The 19,211-nt window shown below is 46.0% G+C and overlaps 1 protein-coding gene across 2 annotated transcripts in view; it reads left to right on the top strand.

Annotated features, from left to right (window-relative positions):
- Window positions 1-19,211, top strand: part of NALCN (sodium leak channel, non-selective) — a 380,117-nt gene that overhangs the window by 89,294 nt on the left and 271,612 nt on the right. For both annotated transcript variants that reach the window (XM_054012833.1, XM_054012825.1), the window contains exon 7: window positions 714-868. In XM_054012833.1, coding sequence (XP_053868808.1) covers window positions 714-868 — 155 coding nt within the window. The remainder of the gene's footprint in view (window positions 1-713; window positions 869-19,211) is intronic.

The following is a 19,211-nucleotide window of genomic DNA, read 5'->3' as shown; positions in this document are numbered from 1 at the left end:
ATGTCAGAGATTACAAAGATTGACCTGGTCTGTGATAAAATATATTACTGAAACTGAAAGGATCAGTATTAAGGCACTGGACTGAGTCTTGGGAGATCAAGGTTCAGTTCCGAGCACTGCCACAGATTTCCTGTGTGACTTTGGGAAAGTCACTTAGTGTCTCTGGCTGGAATTTCTAAAAAAGCCTATGAGAGTTGGGTGCCCAACTTCTAATGAATTCCAATGGGAGATGGTTGTCTAGCTCCCTTGGTCTCCTTAGAAGAATCTCAGGTTTTGTGCCTCAGCTCCCTATATGCAAAATGGGGATAATAATACTTCCTCCTCTCCCCTCCCCATATTGTGGGTCAGGGAGTGTTTCTTACTGTTAATATTATTTATGATTTTTATTGCCATATTTGTTTGGACAGCATCTTGCACAATGGGGTTCTCATCTTGGTTGGGGCCTCTAGATAGTACTATGTGACTGCTGTTGTTACTACTGCTGCTAAAGGAAGGGAACTTCAGTCTCCAGGTGCGTTAGCCTGACCTTTCCCATGAGCACTGAATTCACTAAAATAAATTGTTTTAAATAAAATTATTTTACAGGATTTAAAATATTGACTTTTCATTGCAAAATAACCCGCATTAATAATGAATGTTAAACTCAGTAAATATACAAGTTAAGTATATGAAAACTGAATACATCTAACCGTTTGATCTTGTATTTTTCACAGAAATGTAACCTGGAATAATTTAGCTATCCCAGATACCCACTGTTCCAGAGAGCTAGAAGAAGGTTACCAGTGTCCAGCAGGATTTAAGTGCATGGACCTTGAAGATCTGGGACTAAGCAGGCAAGAGCTGGGCTACAGTGGCTTTAATGAGATAGGTCTGTCTTACTGGTAAAATCCATTTCAGTATCCATTTAAAAATGTTTATAAAATAAGTAGAACAGATAAAAAATAGTTCATGTCTGTGCAGTGAAGATACTAAGTGGAAACAGTATTCTCCTATATGACTACTGCACAAACAACTATATTTATTTTCTTTTAAGTGCTCAAGTCATAATCTATTTTTATAGAGTCGGCACCCCAAGGTTTAAATAATTTTATAACAATGTATTTTTTCTGGAGGGGCAACCATTCGTTATTACAATATGTAAATACAGTGATTAACATGTGGGGTTTTTATTATTTGTGATAAATTTTAGATTATTTAATGGTTTCATAATCTGTTTATCTTTCAGACTAAACTTTTGGTGCAGTATTTTTCTGTAGTATGATTATAGATGGTGCCCAAAGACAGCAATGATGGACATATTAAAATAATTCATATTTGCATAATATAAGGAGCACTACTAGCTCATGCAGCTAGAAGTTAGGCTGGATTAAGTTGCAATCCCAACTCAGATGGTTCACCAGTTATGGAAAAGCTACTTTGACATTGTGACGTTGCACTCCATATGATTTTATGAAAATATGCTAATGAGTGTGAATATAATGTAACTGGAATATGCCTCATGAAAACGGTCTCGTGTAAGGTATCATTACAAAGCTTATATTCTACTGATTGTGGTCATCCTATTTCTTAAATGTATCATTCTTGTATCTGAAAAATACAAGAAATATGAAATATAACTCTGAGGTCCTATTGTAATTATGCAAAGTGTGGACCATTAATGGTGGTTTGGACAGGGCTGCCCAGAGGATTCAGGGGGCTTGGGGTCTTCGGCGGCAGGGGGCCCCCACCGCCGAATTGCCGCCGAAGATCCGGCACTTTGGCGGCGGGTCCTGGGGCGGAAGGACCCCCCACTGCCAAACTGCCGCCGAAGACCTGGAGCGGAAGAAGCTCCGAGTGCCCAGGCCCCGCAAGAGTTTTCCGGGACCCCCAGAGCGAGTGAAGGATCCCGCTCCAGGGGCCCCGAAAAACTCTTGTGGGGGCCCCAGCAGGGCCCGGGACCTGGGGCAAATTGCCCCACTTGCTCCCCCCCCCCCCGGGTGGCCCTGGGTTTGGAATCTTGATGGCTCCCATCAACTAGGACAATTGTTTGTAAATGGCTTTGTTTACTTGCAAGACTTCCTGTGAGTCAGGCCAGGAAAAATGAAGGCTTAAGTCTCACAGGACATGTGACCATGTCACTTGGTACTGGAATCCATCTTAAACCTGGTGCTTTTCCATTTAGAAGGAGGGGTGGGGACCCAGAGAGACAAAGGATTCCCACCTTGTGCCAAAGCTATATAAGGGGGTGGAACAGAACAAAGGAGGTTCCAGTCATGAGAAATCCCCTAGTTACCACCTGAGCTGGTAACAAGAACTGTACAGGGGGAAAGGATTGGGCCCAGACTAGGAAGGCGTCTAGTCTGCGAAAGAAGCTTATTGGAACATCTCTGAGGGTGAGATTTACCTGTATTGAGTTTCTTAAATATATTAGGCTTAGACTTTTGTTTTGTTTTATTTTGCTTGGTAACTTACTTTGTTCTGTCTGTTATTACTTGAAACCACTTAAATCCTACTTTTTATACTTAATAAAATCACTTTTGTTTATTATTGAACCCAGAGTAAGTAAGTAGTACCTGGAGGAGTAAACAGCTGTGCATATCTCTCTATCAGTGTTATAGAGGGTGGACAATTTTTGAGTTTACCCTGTATAAGCTTTATACAGTGTAAAACGGATTTATTTGGGGTTTGTATCCCATTGGAAGCTGGGTGTCTGGGTGCTAGCTATTTTCAGTTAAGTTTGCTGCTTTGGGGGCGTGGGTCAGACACTGGGTCTGTGTTGCAGCAGATTAGTGTATCTGGCTCAACAAGACAGGGTTCTGGAGGCCCAAACTGACAGAGAAAATGGGCTCAGAGGTAGTCTCAGCACATCAGATGACAGTCCCAAGAGGGTTTCTGTGTTGGAACCCGTCACAGACATTTCTTAGGCTCCCCAGATTTGGAGGAGCCAAAACTAGGGGCATTGCAGCTTCAAAGACAATCTCTGACCAAACATTTGTTCCTGTGGCACCCTGCTCTCGCAAGTGCCCCCTCTCTGGCTGATATGTGTCTGCAATCAATCAGTCTTGAACGGGGATGGCACCCACCTCTCATGGGCACCCCCTTTCTGGTCGGTTGTGAGGCTGCCTTTCTTTCAGTTCTTACAATGGGGTGGCACCTGCCTCTCATGACCCCTCCCCAGCCGATGGTTGTTTGGCAGGTCTTTAGTGACTCAGCCCTCTGGTCACCCTCTGGCTGAGTCACATGCACTGTCCTTCAAGGGTACACAGTCTCTAGTTCTTTCTCATGGCCCAGGTATGGGGCCATAGCACCAAGGCTTCCTCCCTGGAGGCACTGTGTTCTTTAACAGCCCAACAGGGGCCCATCTTGGTACTCTCAATCGGTGTCCTTTTGGCAGTCCTCCCTGGGCTCAGTCTTCAACCAGACCAGCAGGGCGCATCACAGTACCCTTGCCCGGTCTGTCTATGTTCTGGCTCAGTCCCCTGGGCTCAGCCTGCCCGCACTGACCTGTCCATGGTCCTGCTGCTCTTCCATCCAGCCAGGCACCCGGTTCCCCCTCTTCGAGCAACTGACTGCTCTGCCTCTGCTGCTTCCTTTTATATAGGTATTCAGGCCCCTGATTGGCCAGTCCAACAGCCCTTCTGATTGGTTGTTTCTCTGCAGCCACTCTAGGTCACATGGAGGACTTCCCTCTGCTCTTTTCTGGAGTGGGGTGAGGCAGGCCCATGAGGCCTCCAGCAGGGGTCTCTGGACCTAGTCCATCCTGTCACAGTCCCCATATTTCCAGATAAATAAGACTAGTATCATCCTATCCAAACTCATCTTATTAATATACCAAGTGGGGATCCTGGGTAATCCTCATTATGGCAAACCAAGAAACCCTTTCAGCTCCTAATAGCTAATAGGTCAAAGCCAGGAAAGTACGGGAGGTAATATAAAGCTGTGAATTCCCTAAGGTTGATGATACTGGATTATATGCTGAAAAAATATACTGAAAGATAAGAGATTGTGCAATTTACTATAATCTGCCAATAAATGTGAAGAAGAAAAAAAAGTAAGAGTGCTACTTTGCAAGAGCTATTCCTGTAATTGATAAAACTTTAAAAATAGCCTAGTTCTTGTTTGACTTTTAAAAAATATACTTGAATTATAAAATGCAAATTCCAAACAGCTCTAAGGCCCTGATTCTGATTCTTATGCATTTGAGAAGTCCCACTTAACTCAATAAAAGTGTTCACTTCCATAAAATTACTCACATGCATTAGTATTAGTTACAGAGCAGATTGATAAAGTGTCAATTAATGCCTTCAGTAATCTTCCCTGAAACCTTACAGATCTCTTTTAGGCAAATGCCTTAGTAAATAAATATGTGTTGCAGCATGACCTGAAAGTCAGCAAAGTTTAGGCTGTTTCAGAATGTAGCTGAGAAAGAGTTCAAGGTTCTAGGAGCCTTCATGAAAAATACCCTGTCAGAACTTCTGTAATAGAGACATCCAAGCATCTCCAAGGAACTCAACTGTTGGCATAAGGCAGGAAAGAAAGAGAATCTCTAAGACAATGAGGACCCGAACCATGTAAGTCGTAACCAACATCCAAAAATGAACTGGAAACAAGGCAGATTCTGTAGCACAGATGTAATATACTACCTGTGAGAAACACCACTGTGTAAGTGGGAAGATGCAGTCTCTGCTAGTTGAAGTTTCTAGGGACATCTTCAGTGGATTATTGCAGTGTGTTCTAATCTGGATGTGACCACCACAGCAAGGGTCTACATGCAAGTGGAAAGTTTGAGGTCTCCTTGCCAAAAGGAAGAGAGCACTTTTGGATATTGCTACTACTTCACCATCTATAAACAACTGGATCTAACAAGATCCTTAGATTATGCACTCTAATAACAGGCAGGGTATGTCTCTCCCCTGAGATGGTATATATCAATGCCTTTCTCTCCTCTGGATATATCTCTGTGACAATGAGAATTTCTTCCCTTTTACCTGAATTGAGTTCTAGGCAGCAATTTATCCTGCTGGGCCCAATTGAGACTTAAGATACTAGAGAAGCTTAGAGACTGCATCCTCTGCATCAGAGGAAAAGAGGTATAGATCTGAGTACCACTAGCTCTGAGGTCCAAACTATTGCACTAAATCCTCTAGCTGTCTTACATGTGCATTAAACAGGAGTGTGACAGAACAAATACTGTAGTGCCTGCTACAGGAAAACTTGGTGCCATAGAACTATTGCCCAACACTACCCTCTTGGGTCTTTTTGTGAGAGAAAAGACTAGAATCTTCCAACCACTATTCTGTCTCTCCACAGCCATGTCAACACTGCTGCAATATCAGTGGTATCAAAGACGGCTGATAGAACTTAAAGAATCAGCATAGATACCTTTGTCTAATTGCAGGTAGGAGAACAAAACACCATAGTGGAGGCTCAAATTAAATGTATAACCCAAATAAAAAAAAAAGTAAGAGGACCAAAAAAAATGCCGCCATAGCTAAACAGTAAAAGAGGCAGTTAGAAGCAAAAAGGCATCCGTTGAAAATTAGAAGTCAAATCTTACTGAGGAAAATAGAAAGGAACATAGATTCTGGGAAGTCAAGTGTAAAAGTATAATTAGGCAGGCCAAAAAAGAATTTTTAAATACAGCAGAAGCAGGAAGTTTGCCAAACAATCATTGCTAATGATGAAAGTACTAAAGAAGCACTCAAGGAAGACAAGGCCATTGAAGAGAACCTAAATGAATTCTTTGCATCATTCTTACTGAAGAGGATGTGAGGGGAATTCCCACATATGAGGTATCGATAGAGGGGGTTTTGTAACAAATTGATAAATTAAACAGTACTAAGTCACCAGGAACAGATGGTATTCACCCAAGAGTTATGAAGGAACTCAAATATGAAATTGCAAAACCATTAACTTGGTATGTAACCTATCATTTAAATCAGCCTCCGTACCAGGTCACTGAAAGTTAGCTAATGTAATGCCAATTGTTTCTAAAAAAGGTTCCCGAGGTGATCCTGACAATTATAGGCCAGTAAGCCTAACTTCAGTACCAAGCAAATTGCTTGAAACTGTAGTAAAGAACAAAAGTATCAGACACATAAAGGAACATGATTTGTTGGGGAAAAGTCAAGGAAAATCATGCCTCCCCAATCTATTTGAATTCTTTGAGGGGGTCTACAAACATGTGGACAAGTGGCTATAGTGTAGTTGGTCTTTCAGAAAGCCTTTGACAGGCCTTCGCCAAAGGCTCTTAAGCAAACTAAGCAATCATGGGATAAGAGGGAAGGTCCTCTCATGGATTGGTAACCGGTTAAAAGATAGGAGACAAAGGGAAGGAATAAATGGTCAGTTTTCAGAATGGAGAGAAATAAATAGTGGGTTCCCCGAAGTATCTGTAGTGGGACCAGTGCTGTTCAACATAGTCATAAATGATCTGGAAAAGGGGGTAAACAGTGCGGTGGCAAAGTTTTCAGATAATCCAAAACTACTCAATATAGTTAAGTCCATAGCTAACTATGAAGAGTTAGAAAGGGATCTCACTAAACTGGGTGACTGGGCAGCAAAGTGGCAGATGAAATTCAATCTTAAGAAATGTAAAGTAATGGACAGTGGAAAACATAATCACAACTATACGTACAAAACAATGGAGTCTATATTAGCTGTTACCAGTTAAGAAAGAGATCTTGGAGACATTGTGGATAGTTCTCCGAAAACATCTGCTCAGTGTGCAGTGACAGTCAAAAAAGCTAACAACATGTTAGGAACTATTAGAAAAGAGATAGATTATAAGACAGAAAATACATAATGTAAATACATGTATTCAAGATACACCCACACTTTGAATACTGCATGAAGTCTTGGTTGCCCCAACTAAAAAAGGATATATTGGAATTGGAAAAAGGACAGAGAAAGGCAACAAAAATTATTAGGGTATGAAACAGCTTCCATCTGAGGAGAGATTAAAAGGACTGGGACTGTACAGTTTGGAAAAGAGATGACTAAGGGGGAGATATGATAGAGGTCCATAAAATCATCAGTGGTGTGGAGAAAGTGAATAATAAGGAAATGTTATTTACCCCTTCACATAATATAAGAACCAGATGTCACCCTGGTTAACAGGCAACAGGTTTAAAACAAACTGAAGGAAGTATTTCTTCACACAACATACAGTGAACCTGTGAAACTCATTGCCAGGGGATGTTGTGAAGGCTTCTAGCCAAGGTGGTCAGGGACTCACCCCATGCTCTGGATGTCCCTAAGCCTGTGTCAGAAGCTGGGAGCAGATGACAGGGGATGGGTCACTCAGCAATTGCCCTGTTCTGTTCATTCTGTTTGAGGCATCTGGCATCAGCCACTGTCAAAAGACAAGATACTGGGCTAGATGAACTGTTGGTCTGACCCAGGATGGCCATTTTTATATTCTTATGTTCAAAATTGTCTCTGTACAATAGCCATCTTATAGAAAGATGTCTAAAGGAATCTGAGGATGTCAGGTAATGTTCAGAAATATTTTGGTACAATCTCCTTAATAAGCTTCCCCTAATCAGGAATGTTAGAAATAGGACAATAACTGGCAAGCTTAGCAATATTTTATAATGCTCCAATTGATGATGCACCTTATATGTCTACATGTAACTAAATTATTTGGTAGACTTTTTTGTGTAGCTATATTATTTTATTTTATAAAAGCAATGATGTTTTACCTGAAGATATTATTATAGAACTTGTCCTATTCATTCCTTAAATGTGTCATTATAACAATCATATGAGCATAGCAATCTAGCAGCTACCATATAATTAGTGCTACTTCATTTACGGTAAATCAGTACAAGTTATGCATATTTGATTTTGATCATTTCAATTACAAATTTTAAAAAAAGAAAAGAAAAGTGAGATTCTTCTTCGAGTGATAGCTCATGTGTATTCCAGTATAGGTGTGCGTGCTCGCCACGTGCACTGGTGCCGGAAGATTTTCCCTTAGTAGTACCCGTACTGGGGGAGCACCGCTGCGACCCCTGGAGTGGCACCTGTATATTGCGCCATAAAAGGGGCTGCGTGCTCCCCCCACCCTCAGTTCCTTCTTGACGCCAGTGAAGGTTGTCGGAACTTCTGCTGCAGCCTTGGATGCAGCGCTTATAATCTTAGTGGTATCCAGTTCGCGTATGAACACTTTCTCTAGTTCTTAGCCTCGCTCAGGGCATGCTCCGTGGCCCAGGCTTCAAGTCGTGTGACTCTTGTCGCAATCCTATGCCCAGAAGCGATCCTCACTCCCGGTATCTTTGCTGTCTGGGTGAGGCTCACGTTAGTGAGCGTTGCAAAATTTGCTGCTCTTTCAAGCCCCAGACGAAGCGAGAGCATGAGATCCAACTCCGGGCACTTCTGATGGAGTCGGCACTGGTCCCGGCACTGGCGCGTTGACCCGACGCCGCGCTGGGCACCGCGTCTTCGGTGCGTAGTAAGGCACTGTCTACGAGTCGGCACCGCTCCCCAGCTAAGAAGCAGGGAAAGATACAGCGGCGCCAAGAGAAGGAGAAGGGGGAGGCCAGACCCGAGTTGGGCAGCCCACGATCCCCGACTCGGGCTGAGCGGAGTAGTCTGGTCCCATCTGCACGAGCCTCTCCCGAAGTGCGGATGCCTTAGATGCCAGAGGCAGCCCAGGCCACGCGCGACATCCTAGCCCTACCAGTGCCAGGAGCGCCACCTCAGTCGGGCCCCCGGTCCCGAGAGAAGCCGCCCTTGGGCGCACATCAGCCCTCTCCGGACGTATCGGAGATCGAGGTGCCTTCCCGGGTTGAAGGGCCGACCCGAAGCCCGCGGCACATTTCCACCCCGCGGGCCGGGTCTTCTGGGAGTGAGTCTGACTCCTCTGGTCGCAGGGACCGTAGACGCCGGGACAAGAGGCAACGCCGCTCCTCTTTGAGCCAGAGTGAGAGGAACAGGTCTCGGTGCCGACGGCACCGGCATTTTTACTCCAGCACCCGCCGCGATAGATGCCGCGCTCGGAGTGCCTCCCGGGAGTCCCCGGCACCGCAGCGTCGTAGCCACGGTCGCCGAAGGGAGTCGAGAGAGATTTATCTGTCCTCGTTGTCGAGGTCGAAATCTCGGGGCAGGAGATGTCATGACAGAGACCGTTCCAGTCAATCGTACGGCACCGTGTGGTCGTCCAGGACCTCGGTGTCGGCGCCCAGCCGCCCCTCTCTGGGCCGCTCCGCACCGCAGGAGCAAGCGACTCTGTTGGGCCCCCACGCTTCTCAGTGGCAGGGGGTTCCCTGGCAAGGACAATGGTGCCAGTGGGCACCGTGGCCCCAGGCACCCGCACCGCCGAGATCCCGCTCCGTAGCTGGAGCCTTTCAGGCCCACTCGGCGTCTCCGCCTCAGCACCATGACCAGGCTGCGGGCACCGAACCACCAGCACTGACCCCGGGCCCAGGTCCAGAGTTCGAGCCGCCGGCGCCACCGGACATTGAAGGCACCGTGCCAGCTGCCTCCTTGGCGCTGGACGAGTCCATTGCGGTGCCACCTCCCGTCTCTCAGGAGGACTTTAAGGCTCACCAGGAGCTACTTAGAAGGGTGGCGTCGAACATCCAGCTCCAGGACGAGGAGATGGAGGAGCCCTTGGACACTTTATTCAATGTCCTGACCGCTTCGGCACCGGGCCGTGTGGCCCTCCCACTGCACCAGGGAGTGGCCAATATTTCCACTGGCCTTTGGCAGACCCAGGCCTCCCTGGGGCCCATTTCTAAGAAGGCTGAGAGGAAGTATTTTGTGCCCACAAGGGAGCATGAATACCTCTATACCCACCCAGCTCCGAACTCTCTGGTGGTAGAGTCCGTTCACCACCGTGAGCGGCATGGCCAGCCCGCGCCCACACCAAGGACAAGGACGCTCGGAGACTTGATACCTTTGGAAAAAAGGTTTATTCCTCAGCGAGTTTCCGGCTCAGAGTGGCTAACCACCAGGTGCTACTGAGCCACTATGATTTTAATCTGTGAGGGTCCCTCCCAAAGTTTGAACCCCTCCTTCAGGACAAGGACAGGAAGGAGTTCCGGGCCTTGGTCGACGAGGGTGTGGCAGTGACCAAAGCCGCTCTCCTGGCGGCTTCTGATGCGGCGGACACAGCGGCCCGTTCAATGTCTTCGGCCATCTCCATGCGGAGGGCGTCGCGGCTCTTGCTATCGGGGCTGTCCTTGGAGTCTCAGTCCATCATGCAGGACCTGCCATTTGATGGGAGGGCCCTGTTTGCGGACCAAACGGACACGGGTCTGCATGGAATGAAGGATTCCCACACCACCCTGCAGACGCTAGGCCTGTATGTCCCGCCCGCCAAGGACAAGCCCAGGCCTTAAACCTCCGCTCCTCCAGCTCGGGGCAGATACGAGCCCCTGCCTAAAAGGCAGAGGGGAGCAGAGGTGTCGATCCCAATGCCAATCCCGTTCGGCCCCACGACCTGGCCCCTCGAAGGCCAAGAGGCCAGGGAAGAGGCGTTTTTGACTCATTGTGGGGGATCACCGGGCCTGTTGCCAGGGAACATCCCCCGCAGTTAATAAAGTTGAGTTTTGCCAACGGTTTATCGGCCTTCCGACTGCAATGGTCCCGTATAATGTCGGACCGATGGGTCCTCAGCACCATCTCCCAAGGGTACAGGTTGCAGTTCGTTTCGCCCCCTCCCCACCATCCTCCATCCCGGGAGCCAGCCAGGGACCCGGAGCATGCCCTCCTTCTAGGCCAGGAGGTAGCGCGCCTCCTCTCCCTAGGAGCTGTGGAGAGGGTACCTCGGGAATTCCGGGGCAAGGGATTCTACTCCAGGTATTTCCTCATCCCGAAGGCGAAAGCCGGGCTCCGGCCCATCCTCGACCTGCGGAATCTCAACCAGTTCCTGGTTCATTGCAAATTCTGCATGGTGTCCCTGGCCTCGATCATTCCATCCCTAGACCCAGAGGATTGGTTTACGGCTCTGGACCTCCAGGATGCGTATTTTCACATCCACATTTTCGAGGGTCACTTGAAGGGCGCTTCCTCCGTTTCCTGGTGGGTCAGAACCACTATCAGTTTACAGTCCTCCCCTTTGGCCTTTCTACTGCCCCCAGGGTCTTCACAAAGCGTATGGCGATGGTGGCGGCCCACCTCAGGAGGAAAGGGCTGCAGATCTTCCCCTACCTCGACGACTGACTCAAGGGCAAGTCTTGGTCCCAGGTGCAGGAGCAGATGAACTTCCTGCTAAACATTTGCGCAGCTCTAGGCCTAGTGGTAAACGAGGAGAAATCCACGTTACTTCCGGTTCAGCGCATAAACTTCATAGGAGCGCTGTTAGATTCCCGGGTGGCCACGGCCTCCCTCCCACGGGACAGATTCGAGACGCTCGAAGTGCTCATCGCCTCAGTCATGGCCTTCCCGGTAACTACGGCATGAGTCTGCCTTCAAATCTTAGACCATATGGCAGCATGCACCTCTGTGGTGCGACATGCCAGGCTCAGGATGAGGCTCCTTCAGCTCTGGCTGCCCTCCTGTTACTCCCAGTCCAGGGACAGCCTGGACAAGGTCGTCACGGTGCCACCAACAGTGGTGGCAGACCTGCAATGGTGGTCCCTCCCGAGGAACATGCTTCGGGGTATTCCCTTCCGAGAGCCCCCTCCCTCACTAGATCTGGTGTCCGATGCTTCAGACCTGGGATGGGGAGCCCACTTGGTGGGCTTCAGGACCCAGGGTATGTGGTCACCCGAGGAACTGACCCTGCACATAAATGTCAGGGAGCTCAGGGCCTGGCGTGCGTGGCCTTCTGCCAGCACATAGCGGGGAAGGTGGTCAGAGTCCTCACGGACAATACGACCGCGATGTATTATGTCAACAGGCAAGGGGGCACGCGTTCCCAGGCCTTGTGCCAGGAAGCCCAGCTCCTGTGGGAGTTCTTTATAGCTCACAACATCCTCCTGCAGGCTTTTTACCTGCCCAGCAAGAGCAACACACTTGTGGATCACCTGAGCAGGGTTTTCTCCCAACAGATGAGTGTTCCCTGCACAGAGAGGTGGCCAGGTGGCTCTTCCTAGAGTGGGGCAATCCCCAGGTAGACCTGTTCGCCACCGCCCAGAATTGCCTGTGTCCCTGATTCTGCTCCAGGGCGGGAGAGGGCGACGGTGCGATATCGGACGTGTTCCTGCTCCCATGGTCGGGGCCCCTGTTTTATGCCTTCCCGCCCTTCCCCCTGATACGCAGGGTCCTACAGAAGGTGAAGTCCGACGGGGCGCAGGTTATACTCATAGCCCCAGAATGGGCCCGTCAACATTGGTACGGGACCCTTCTGCAACTCTTAGCGGCCCCCCCACGCAGGCTGCCACTCCGTCCAGACCTCCTCTCCCAAGAGGAAGGTCGTCTCCTCCACCCCAACCTGGCCGCGCTCCACTTGACAGCGTGGCTGCTCCATGGTTAAATGAGGAGTAAGAGAGGTGTTCTCAGGATGTCAGACAGGTCCTGCTGGAGAGTAGGAAACCCTTCACACGTCGAACCTACCTGGCCAAATGGTATCGGTTCTCTATGTGGGTGAGGGATAGGGGTTCCTCTCCCTCTTCCGCATCTATCCAACTCGTCCTTGATTACCTCCTGTCCCTTAGGACCCAAGGGCTGGCGCCCTCCTTGATCAGGGTGCACCTGGCGGCCATTTCGGCTTTCCACCCCCCCCCGGTGCAGGGCCACTCGGTGTTTTCACATCAGATGACATTCCAGTTTCTAAAAGGGTTGGATTGGGCGTTCCCTTATGCCAGATCCCCGGTCCCTCCCTGGGACCTGAACCTAGTGCTCTCCCGCCTCACAGGGCCTCCTTTCGAGCCTTTAGCCACATGTTCGTGGTCCCACTTATCATGGAAAGTGGCGTTCTTAGTGGCTATCACCTCAGCCCGCCGGGTCTCGGAGCTTAGGGCCCTGACTTCTGAACCACTGTATACGGTCTTCCATAAGGACAAGGTTCAGCTGCGCCCTCACCCCGCCTTTTTGCCGAAGGTAGTCTCGGCTTTTCACATGGATTAGGATATTTTCCTCCCGTCCTCTGCCCTAAGCCCCATTCCTCCAATGAGGAACGATGCCTGCACATGTTAGATGTCCGCAGAGCGCTGGCCTTCTACCTAGATAGAACCAGGCCATTTAGGAAGTCCCCCAAGCTGTTCATTGCATCGGCTGAGCACATGAGGGGGCGTCCGGTCTCCACCCAGCGGATCTCCCGCTGGATCACCTCATGCATTTGCACGTGTTATGACCTGGCAGGGGTTCCCCCGTCTCCTATAGTGAAGGCTCATTCGATGAGAGCTCAGGCCTTGTCAGCGGTCTATGTGGCTCATGTCCCTATTCAGGACATATGTAGGGCTGCTACGTGGTCCTCTGTCCATACCTTCTCCTCGCACTATGCAATCGTCTCCCTAACGCGGGATGACGCCCGCTTTGGTAGGGCGGTACTCCGCCTGGGTAACCCTTAAAACTTAAGACTTAAAACTCCTACCCGCCTCCGTCAGGTATAGCTTGGAGTCAACTATAGTGGAATACACATGAGCAATCACTCGAAGAAGAAAGGACAGTTACCTGTTCCGTAACTGGCGTTCTTCGAGATGTGTTGCTCAGGTGTATTCCATATCCCACCTCCTTCCCCTCTGTCGGAGTTGTCTGGCAAGAAGGAACTGAGGGTGGGGGGAGCACGCAGCCCCCTTTATGGTGCGATATACAGGCGCCACTCCAGGGGTCGCAGCGGTGCTCCCCCAGTACGGGTACTGCTAAGGGAAAAACTTCCAGCACCGATGCACGTAGTGAGCACGCACACCTATAGTGGAATACACCTGAGCAACATATCTCGAAGAACGCCAGTTACGGAACAGGTAACTCTCCTTTTCTAGCAAGTTTGCTACAGAGTAAGGACCACATTCTGTGCTGTCATAAGTGGATGCAGCACTACTAAAGTTAATAGAGATTTGCCAGCTTGCACCAGGGATGAATTTGGTGCAGAAAGAGTATATTGTGGGGAGTATACACTATATTTGTGCATAGTAGAAGGTCCCTTACCTTTGGGCCTTATCCTGATTCTATTGAAGTACATAGATTTGACATGAATAGGAGCAAGACTGAAGCTGTACATAAACCAAGATTTGGCATTTACCAAGGGATTTTATTCTAAGAAGCATATAACTCTGTTTTCCAGCTTTGTTCTGTTTTTAAATGAAGTACAATACACACCAATCCTAGAACTCTTCTCTGCTGTTTTCTGCTGTGCTCTTGTATTCTGGTCAGCATTGTCCTCTGCACTTGAAGGGCTTGTCTTGCCTGGGGCAAGAAGAAGCCTTACTATGCAAATGCTGTCCAAATACAGTACAGAAGTTAAACTTTCTTTTTTAAAAAGAAAAAAAGCTGTTTGGGAAGGGAACCATCTTAGTGTTATATGTTTGTACAGTGTCTAACAGAATGGGGTCCCAATCCATGGGCTCCAAGGCACTACTGCAATACAAATAATAATAATATCCTGTATTGCTGTTAACATAATTGGGAAGATAATGTGAACCAAGTGTATGGTGTTATCTTTCTAAACCTCTAGTCCCCTCAAGTGCCTCTGCTACCCTTCAAAGCTTTCCCAGTTTGGAAACATAATGAAATTGACAAAACTGGTCAGTTTCACTTCTGCTGTTGGAGAAATCTGTGGAAAAGAGTGAAACTGTCAAGAGCCAGGTCAGCGTGGGGAAGGTATGAGCAGTGACAGCAGAGCAATATGAATAGGCTATTAAAGACCCCCAGATCCACAATTGTCTTAGCAGCCAGGAGGTTCTGGAGTGGAAGGGATAGCAGCAGCAGCAGAGAGAATAAATAACCTTAACTCTTTGTTGGCGAGCAGCTTCACATTTAACAACTTCCATTAACAGCAGGGTCAAGGTCAAATGCTTAGTAGAAATCCAGGCACCATCCCCTTTCCCAGCAGCTGGGCAGAGAGATTGACTACCTAAATGGGTGTTGCTCCTGAACAGAGTAGAGTGCCCATTCATCTTAGATGCGTCCTTTATCTATTAGTGTGTCTGGTAATTTTTTCAAACACTGTCCATGAAGGGGTCAGTGGGTGTCAATGAAAGGATGTGAATGAAAGGGTGGATTCATGAATGTGGCTAGCATAGCTCCTCACTATTGACCATGCCTAAATGGTACAATTGATCCCTTCTGTTTCTCAGTCTAAGCTGATTTTGATTTGGGTTCCTATATTAGAAAGGTTGACATTTCCTATATTCAATCATCCTTCAGAAATGACCTCACTGAAAGTGTCAGGTGCATTCATATGTGGCCTCTATCACTTATTTCTTATTTTTACTTTCGTCCTCAGTTCATTCTCTGGTCTTATTAACATCAGTAGGGTGCAACAAATATTATGATAGTTTCATGAACTGTACAAACACAGTGGACTAAATGTTCAGAAAAATGTCCTGGTACATGGGTAAACCCCAGTTATTACCTGTCTAATTAAGTATGTGATTGCATATGCATGTACTTTAACATTTTCAACAGTCATCACTAAAGAACACAAAGACTACTGTGAAACTAAATGGGAGCACAGAAATAAATGGGCAGGTTGGGGTTTATAACCATTCAACTATATTTTCAACATAATTACTTGTCTGAATGTACATCTACATTTAGTCTATGTAGTTTTATATGTAAGTAATCATGATTCATTTATACACATCACTGCACAGTTAACAAGGTGCATTTTTTTAGTGGGTGTTTTGTTGCAGTATTGGGTTTATTTTGTAATTTGCTTTCCTCCAAAGCTACTGGCGACTGCTGGAGGCACAGTACAGCATTAGATAGAGCACCAATTATCTGATCCTACGTGGACTTTTTCCACAGCACATGCCCTTTTTACATTCAGATATTAATAACATCTGGCTAGTAATCATCACATATGCTGTGTGGACATATTCCTGTAATTAATCTACAGATGTGCATTTGCCACATTTCATTTCACCATTTAAAATAAAAGTACAGCCACAAATACACTCAAATGAAAAGAAAAGACAAACAGAACACAAAAAGACACAGAGACAACCAAACAGTCAGCACCCATGAAAACAAATTGGTCTGGTTATCCTTCAAATATCTTTCTGCTGCAGCAACTTTCATCTTTCACAACACCCACTCTTTCCCCCTAAGCCTTCAAATCCCTCCTCTATCCAAATCAAGCAAGCTAAATGTCAGCAGTCAAAGTTTGACATGACAGAGTGCGATATATTCTTATGGACACACATACTCATCAACCTCAAAAACTGACAAATATCCTATGGTATTTGCTTAGGGTTTTTTCCCCATGAAAGATCTTCTTTATAAAGTGAAAACCAAGTGACCTAAATCTACCCACTATCATCATGTAGTTCTGCAAGATGCTGTTCTCCAAGTTATTAAATAATAACTAAATTTGACACCAACTTTTAAAAAATCGATATTTACCAACAGTTATTTCTTCTTTGGAGTATAGGCCAAACTTTGCTATCCCAGTGGTAAACGGTTGGCAAATGGAGAGTTTTCAGTGGCAACCAGTGTATCTTCAAAGCCAAGTACAAACATTAACTAATAAACCTCAACTGCCATGCCATGCCAATAATATTGTAACCCATCCTTTGCCCAGTAATGAGCCAGTGAGATCATTACACTATTATCATTCCCATTTTACACATTGGGAAATGGAGATACAGAAATCTCAAGTGTCTCACCCTACTTCTAGTCAGTGGAGAGATGGGAGTAGATCTCAGATATCTATAGTTCCAATTCTTACTTGTTGATTGGACCAATGTGTCACCAATAAATGAAAAACAATTCTTGGCCATAACACTGGTTAGGAGATATTTTTATCTGCAATTGGGAAACAATTCCATTTCTTACTGGGGAAAGATGTCAGAAGTGAGACATTTAAAGTGAGCATAAACCAGAACAAAACATTGCTTTGGCTAAGCAAAGCTAAGACACAAAAAATTTCAGAGACTATGGCAAAGCAAGAAACAAAACCCAAATCTCCCAAGTCATAGTCTGGTGCCTGAGCCTCAAGTCCTTCCTTCGTTTGCAAAAGTGGATGCAATAGCACTGTCTCCATTTTTTCCAGGGCTGGAGGAGCTCTCAGTCCCCGGTGCACCCCCAAGGTTCGAGGTGGGAATCCAGGGACCGGGTTCATTATATCCAAAGTTTCATTATTATGAAGGGTGTTGTAGCGAGGGTGTACTGCAGGGGTAGGCAATCTTTGGTACGCGTGCCAAAGGCACTCACACTGCCCGGGTCCTGGCCACCGGTCCGGGGGGCTCTGCATTTTAATTTTAATTTTAAATGAAGCTTCTTAAACATTTTAAAAACTTTATTTACTTTACATACGACAATAGTTTAGTTATATATTATAGACTTATAGAAAGAGACCTTCTAAAAACATTTAAATATATTACTGGCACGTGAAACCTTAAATTAGAGTGAATAAATGAAGACTCGGCACACCACTTCTGAAAGGTTGCCGACCCCTGGTGTACTGTATTATAATGGTCTCGTCTGATCCTAAAATTTATGAATCCGGATCTGTAGATAATTATTTATCTAACAGCTTTTGGCTTAATGATAACCTGTCATGCATGTGATTCAGGAGTGTACACTGTGGTGGGAGAGCAAGAGGACTTTTTTTTTCTGATCAGGAAACCCTGAGACTTTGGGGCTTTAATGTACACCAGAGATGAGAGAAGGGAAGTGATTCAGATATAACACTGTCACAGGATTAATATCTCCTGGTCCAAAAGTAAATATATCAGTTTCGCCTAAACATTTATCTTCCTTAAATTGCTTGTCTTTATCTCTGCGTTATCCTGTGGCAGTTTTCTATTCCATTGACATTATCTCTTAATTATACTTAATTTGTTGTGACCCTTTATTTTACAAAAACAGACCTAAAATATAGCTGCCATTTACAGGCTTTGATGGTAGTTTTTTGGCAAAATATTCTTCTTTACTGGCCATAATCCCATAATTCCAGCTACTCCTTTCTCACTACTGATTCTCCAGAAGTTTCAGACTGCCTATGTACAGGCTTCGCTTTGAAAAGGCAAAATCTTGACCTTTTCCGAAGAGAGATTTTTTTTCCTTACTGGCATGCTGTTTTGGCAGCTGATATAATTTTATCCCTGTCATGGAACTCTGAGGGGATCAAAATCTGTTCTATCTCCTTTGTTACATTCAGTTATGTGTCCCTGATGAGATTCTATAAAATTTCTATATATTAGCAGGACAGTATTTTCAGAAGGGTAATAACAAATTCTGTCCTTGCCTATCTCTCACTGAAATCTACCTCATGCATCAAAGGGAAGGATTAGGGTGACCAGATGTCCCGATTTTATAGGGACAGTCCTGATTTTGGGGGATTTTTCTTATATAGGCACCTATTACTCCCCACCCCCATCCCAATTTTTTACACTTGCTATCTGGTCACCCTAGGAAGGATTTAGAGCTTTATGGAAGCAGTCTTTGCTTGAACAATTGATGTGGATGCCTTCTTACCAGATCTCAAAGATTTAGATATTGCTTCCTTATATTGATTCTCAAAGAGTTCCAAGCAGTTGTTTAGATGATACTCACTGCATTCCTTCTTCCTCCACTATGCTAGTGAGGCCAACTTAAGTGTCTCTTTCATCAATTTTCCCAGGCCTGTCTCCAGGCTTTTTTTCTACACTGTTCCTTGCAAATATAATGCCTTCCAAATTGTAGCCAGCCAAGTTACCACCTCCTCATCTTTCCAATGCATTCTGAAGACTCCACAAAGCCCACAGAAAGTAAAATGCATTATTAATTTATTAACCAAATAATTACAAAAAATTTCAAGCAAACTCTTTCTCCTTAGACTTCCCCACTGCAGAACATCTTCTCTGTCTTTTAGATTGTAAGCTCTTCAGACAGATTGTCTTTAGTTTGGTATCTTCAACAATGTGCTTGGTACTGTTGGGGTTTATTAACAACACTGATAATAATTTCTCAGCTGGCAGAACTGATCCAATTTCCAGTCACTTGCACAAAGATTTGCATAAAATTCGCCAAACCCAGAGATGAAGCAAGACCGGGTCACTGAATTTTCAAGTTGGAGCACATAGGAAGGATTGCTATATATGAGCAGAAACGGTAATAAAAATGATGGAAAAGTACATAGCTTCTGCAATGACAAACTTTATAGTCTAACATTTGTTGGATTTTTGAAATTGTTCTTA

Source organism: Malaclemys terrapin, chromosome 1, assembly GCF_027887155.1.
Source record: "Malaclemys terrapin pileata isolate rMalTer1 chromosome 1, rMalTer1.hap1, whole genome shotgun sequence".
Taxonomy (NCBI): Eukaryota; Metazoa; Chordata; order Testudines; family Emydidae; genus Malaclemys; species Malaclemys terrapin.
Note: the sequence above shows the minus strand (reverse complement) of the source record. Positions and strands in the feature narration are given on the sequence as shown.